General features: G+C 41.3%; 1 protein-coding gene across 2 annotated transcripts in view; it reads right to left on the bottom strand.

Annotated features, from left to right (window-relative positions):
- Positions 1-954: 954 nt before the first annotated feature.
- Positions 955-6,000, bottom strand: part of BCL2L14 (BCL2 like 14) — a 48,916-nt gene continuing 43,870 nt past the window's right edge. For both annotated transcript variants that reach the window (XM_063445318.1, XM_063445319.1), the window contains exons 4-6: positions 4,960-5,027; positions 3,424-3,690; positions 955-1,158 (exon numbers count right to left, since the gene is read on the bottom strand). In XM_063445318.1, coding sequence (XP_063301388.1) covers positions 1,117-1,158; positions 3,424-3,690; positions 4,960-5,027 — 377 coding nt within the window. In that variant the 3' untranslated portion in view covers positions 955-1,116. The remainder of the gene's footprint in view (positions 1,159-3,423; positions 3,691-4,959; positions 5,028-6,000) is intronic.

Raw genomic sequence — 6,000 nt, 5'->3', positions numbered from 1 at the left:
CAGGGATAGGCAACTTTCGGCACACCAGATATTGTGGACTACATCTCCCATAATGCTCTTACACCCATAATGCTGACAAAGCATCATGGGAGGTGTAGTCCAAAACATCTGGAGTGCCGAAGGTTGCCCATGCCTGGTCTAGAAGTTACAGTTAATAGTCATACAAAATGCTAGCCAAGTTGAGTCATGAGCTTACAACATATAGGTAATAATGATGTCACAGTATTGCCTACATTGACAGGTTTCACAGTTGTGCTATAACAGACCAGCTGCTAGTGAATGTAAATCCAATACTACAATGTTTGTTCATGGACAATCATGTATTCCCAACACTAAAGCGCTTCGGACATCTATTTATTTCCCCACTGTGTGACAGTTTGAGTGGCAAATATTACTTTCAGTCCTTGCCATGCCAGTCTCCCCATTCGTGCTCTACTCCTCTTTGGCTGAGAATCAGTGTAGATGATCTCAGCCAATCCAATGTTTCCTGATAGGGCAAAACCCCACAATGACCCAATCAAATGTTCTCTACACATTCATCTAAATGAATAGCTGGGAATAACATGACTGTTGGGACGGAAGCAACTCTGGTGACTGTCATGTTGATGTTGATTTACTGCAATGTAAACAATACCATACCTGCAATTCACATTGAATTATCACTGTAGTAATTAACCCTTTTAATGTTAAAAAAATAACATAATATATAATAATAATAATTAATAATATTTTGATATGATATATTTGATATTTTAATATGTAAAAAAAACATTTTAAAACGTTTATCTAAAAAATATTAAATCATATTAAAAATGTATCCAACAATATTAAATTGAGGTCTAAGTGAAATGCTACAGAAGTGGAATGTCAGTATCTGTAATTAGATAAAGTCTGCTTATTAGTGGAATTATAAAAGGCATCAGAATCCGCAGGTGTGCTATTTATTAAGCCTTTCCACCAATATAACTAAATCTAGAGTTCAATAATTATAACACATCCAAAAGTCATTTGTGTGTGTCAATTTATTTTCAGTAGCAGACTGGCTCAAAATTCAGCTGTTCAAAAACTATAACATTTCAATAGGACACTTGGATTTTCTCTCTCATCTCATTCATCTCATTCCACCTCCTCATCCGTTTCCATATCCAAGGCCTTTTCCTGAAAAAAGATTAAAGTGTTAGCAATAGCAATGAAAGGAACACTACTGGAAAATTAAAAAAAAAAAAAAAACATGGAACAGCTGCAGACAGTTTTTCTACAACACCCCCCCCCCCCCTCCCGGCATTGACGGTCTATCTGCTCCAAACAGAATCTTCTCATTGAGAAGTCTCTTTGCTAGAGTTAAGAGCACGCATGAGATTGTGGCTTTCCTATGCTTCTATGCTTCTCAATGAGCGGTAGTACAGCTGACCCATAGCACCTGCCACTTCCATTAACTCTGTTGAGCTAACAAAAGTGGAAGACAACATCCCAGCCGTCTGGAGCTTCGTGGGGTAGTTGTCAGTGGGGCTTCCTCCGGGACATCCCCGGTGGTAGCGAGCTTGGCCCAAAAATCTGTGAGCAGACGGTCGAGCCGTTCTGAAAGAGGGGGCAGTGGGGGCCCCGGTGCTGGGTGACATGCGGCGTCCAGCATATTGTGCCTCATGGGTTCGATGTTGCTGGTAAGTCTAGTATGTTGCCCCAGTCCTGGGCCGCGGGCTGCTTGCGCCGGGATGTCCCTCTCCGGGGGGGGGGGGAATGGAGTGTGCCGGGGAGATCGTCAGCGATGTGGGCCACAGTCGGCTGAGGGAGCGGCAGCCTTCCCCACGCCATGTGTGTAGGCCGCATGTAGGCCTCAGATCGATCCCCTGGCTGCAACCTGCCGATGTTTGACCTCGGCTCTGCTTGTGCAGCACTGTGGTGGTATGTCCTTGTCTCTAGGGCTCAAAAGCAGGCATGAAGTGGCTTGGTTTCAGGATTTTGCTCTTTTTGGCCCAGAGCTCGTCTAGAGTGCGACTGAGCTGCTTGGCTGCCAGGCTCCGCCCCCGACAGGAACAATCTATGTAATGTTTGAAATGTAATAGTTGTCAGTGCTTTTAAAGTGGTAAAACTAAACTCTGAGTGTTTCTCACTATAGTTAGAATTCAAAGTGAATTTCACATTTCAGGCCAAAATAGTTAAACTGAAAGTTTTTATAGTTTAGCTAATTTTACATTGAATTTGAGATGTATACCTCTCAACAGTTCCAGATTCTTTGTCTCACTGTCCCAGGTTTGTTTGCCAGTATTGGCATCCTATAACACCAGGAAATTCTCCAAAGCAGACACATGTGAGAACATCATAAAAGGAACTTTGTTATGTGCAGAGTGCTCTTAGGGCATCCATTCCATGCTCAGAGAGCTTTAATAGCACTCTTTGTGTAGACGGCCTATTAGTGGACTTAACCTGCTTCCCCTTTTGGGCCCGGACCACTGGCCGAGGTAATCGAATTCTTGTTTTTTTGGAGTTTGCTTCATTGCAACAAAAAAAGTTGAAGTAAACCTTCTTTTTGCATCAACCCATTAATTATTCTATTTGTCTTCCTCATTGAGGTAGCTCCTAATACTCAACCGCTTATTGATTGTCTATTGTCAATTCCCGCTCCTGTTGCTCCTTTTAATAGTTTAGCTTGCTATTTTTTCCCCCATCTGATTTTTGTTTATTTGTTAAATATATACTTTATATTGTGCATCTGGATGGATACCAAGTTAAAAAATAAAAATAAAAGAAAAACTGCATTACTAAATAATGTAACATTGTTACAGATAAGATTAAAGGGACACTATGGTCACCAGAACAACTACAGCTTATTGTATTTGTTTTGGTGAATATAGTCATTACCTTTAGGCTTTTTGCCGTAAACACGTTTTTTTCAGAGACAATGCAGTGTTTACATTACAATAGGGATACCTCCACTGGCCACTTCTCAGATGGCTCTTAGAGGTGCTTCCTGGAACAGTGCTGCGCAGTGGATTCAGTGTATCCACCCTCTGCATGGAGACACTGAACTTTCTTCACAGAAAGCAATTAATTAAATGCATCTCTATGAGAAGATGCTGATTTGCCAGGACTGTGTTTATGTTGTGCTAGCTCTTCCCCTGACAAGCTCAGCAAATGCAATGCTTTCCTAAGTGAAGGCATTGTAATTGGCTCAGATCAACACTTCTGATTATGTCAGCCAAGCAGGCAGATCAGTGGCAGAGCCAGCAGCAGCAGACTGGAGTAAAGGTAAGATTATACTATATTTAGGGAGGGCCATGGGGGGCTAGATGGTGTTTTTAACACTACAGGGTCAGGAATACATGGGTGTGTTCCTGCCCCTATAGTGTTCCTTTAACAATAAGTAGGAATTTTGCAAAGAATCAAAACTAACTGGATAATCTAACAAAGTTATACAGGTCTCACCCAGCCTCCTTGGCTTTCAACCCATGGAGTGAAATATTCCTTAATATAATGAGCTCCAAACCCAAGCACTTTGTTCATTGGCTGGTTATCAAGAGTAGTCAGTTTACTGGTGACATCAAAGCACAAAGCCACCTCCGTTCTTTTTTTTTCGACCTCTGGCTCAGTTAGGGGAACAGCATGCCCAAGGTAAGTATTTAAAAAGTCCTTGTAAAAATCATAGCATAATGCTCTCCGGAATTGATCAAACATGGACCTGTTCTTCTTCATCTAAAAAAACAAAAGGCAAGCAGTCAAAAATCAATCACTAACGGTTTTGTACTCATTACTTTGTTAGTTTTCACATTTAGAGAAGTCTGGTTGCTGAGCATGGTTAGAATAAGGAATAAAGTTTGTTGTGGTTTGTTCAGGGCAAAAAAAAAAAGAATCTGTTCATTATGTAACCATGTATAAGCATTAATGGTAGGAACTTCTATAAAAGCTAAAGGGATATTCTAAGCACCAAAACCACTTTAGCTTATTGAAGTGGCTTTGTTGTACAGATCACACACCTGCAGTCTCATTGCTCCATTCTCTGCCACTTAGGAGTTCAATCACTAGGGTTATGGAACCCTAGCCATGCCTCCCTTGGCTGTGATTCACACTGCCTTCCTTAACACCACCTGAAAAAAAGGGTCTACGTTTCTTATTTTTCCTTATTGCACAGTGGGTGTAATTTACAATTTTTTATCTCCTGCTATGTTAGTTGCTTGCTAGAATCTGTAGCAGTCTCATATGTGTGATTAAAGTTCAATTAACAGAGCAGGAAAAGCAGCTTCTAAATTAAACACACTGTACTGTAAGAGCTTATTTAAAAATCTAAATGTTTTTCCATGTCGGCTGTGTGATTCACAGACAGGGGTGAGTGGCTAGGGCTGCATCAAGAGAAGAAACACAATCGATTTAACTCTTAAATGGCAAAGGATTGAGCAGTGAGACTGCAGGGGTATGTTCTACATACCAAAACTGCTTCATTGAGTTTAAATAGTTTTAGTGCTTACAGTATCCCTAAAGTAAAGGGTTACTCCAAGCTTAATAACCATTACAGCCAACTGTAGACTGGTTCAGTTGTTCAGTAATGGGGCAAAAGGCCTATTGCCTGGGTCTCAGCTGGCTCCTTGACGTGCCTCTGGCTTTTAAAGAGCTGCAGAGCCCGTAAGCCAATCTAGTTGACATTCATTGGCTTAGAACATCAGTTGACCGCTCTCAGCCAATGAATGGCACAGTGTGCATGAACATTTGAACAGTATTGACAACCCAGAATTAATGACACATCACAACTCTACATAATTTTAAAGCGAAACACCATGGCCATGATACCCGAGTCTGTGCATACAGACCTGGGTACCATGGCCACTTCAAAACACTGAAGTGGTCATGGTGCTTGGAGTAAATCTTATTAACACACAACCTGTGAGTATCTATTTTAGCATTAGTTTTTGAGTAAATAACAACTGTTGCTTTTCTTTTGCAGTCTGCTAATTATATTGCACAGTTTACCTCCTCATCCAAACTGTCTCCACACTCTCTTAAAATCTTTGCAATTCTCATAATCAGTTGCTTATTGTCTGAAAGACAAGATATAGGTAACATGTGAAAAACATTTAAAAAAAATATATATATATTTTTGGGAGTTATTGCAGAGATACAACATGGCGTGTGAATCTTACGGGAGCATGAATGATATAATAGCATTGACATTCAGATCACATAGCTTAAATAACTTATTTTAGTGTTTTGTAGGTAGGGTTTCCTCTTTTGTTAAGGAAAGTTAAAGAGATCTGTGTCTAAAAAGGTGCAGGTATGGGGCTTATTGCGCCTTAAAGCATATTGTCACAACACTATCAGGCAAGGGCTCATTCAAGGTACATATGGGGTAAGTAATGGGCTTAGAGGCAGTATCTGAGGGTTGCAGCTAGTCAGAAGGCCGAGGTCATGGGCCGAGCTTGCATAGTAATGCTCGTAATAAAGCAACTATATACCGTTGCACCTTCTAGTAAAAAGGGGGAGGGAAAAAACTAAACAAGGGGCTAAACTGTTAGCTTACGGAGCCATGATAACAATTGCAAGGTAATTAAAAAATAAACAATGGAACTTATAAAACAGTGCAAACTAATGAGACAGGTATCTGCAGGTGCAGACTTCAGGTAGGTAAGGCGATTCACTCAAATGGAGTGAATCCCACAACAGTCCAGATGGGTGATCTGTCATTAGAGCCTTCTACACCTGTATGCCTAGGGCCTGGAGAAAAGCTGGTGCTTTGGAAAGTTGTGACAAAAGTTATGTCTTGCTGGCCTTATCAGCTAGTATTCGACGTGGGCCCCATTTGTAGGGAATAGAGTGCTCCTGCAGTAGCAGGGTGACGTGCTTGAGTGATCTTCACCATTCCAGAGTATGTCTGGAAAAGTCCTGAAAAATGCCAGCTGTTCCCCCTCAAATGACACAGTGGGAGAGCCCCTCACAGCCCCCATGATTACCCCACGGTCAGAGGCCCAAGTTAATTTCAACAGAACATCCATGTGCTTGGGCTGCGTTGGAAGC

The sequence above is a fragment of the Pelobates fuscus genome, chromosome 3 (genome assembly GCF_036172605.1).
Source record: "Pelobates fuscus isolate aPelFus1 chromosome 3, aPelFus1.pri, whole genome shotgun sequence".
Taxonomy (NCBI): Eukaryota; Metazoa; Chordata; class Amphibia; order Anura; family Pelobatidae; genus Pelobates; species Pelobates fuscus.
The sequence above is the reverse complement of the archived record's forward strand: the minus strand, read 5'-3'. Positions and strand labels throughout refer to the sequence as shown.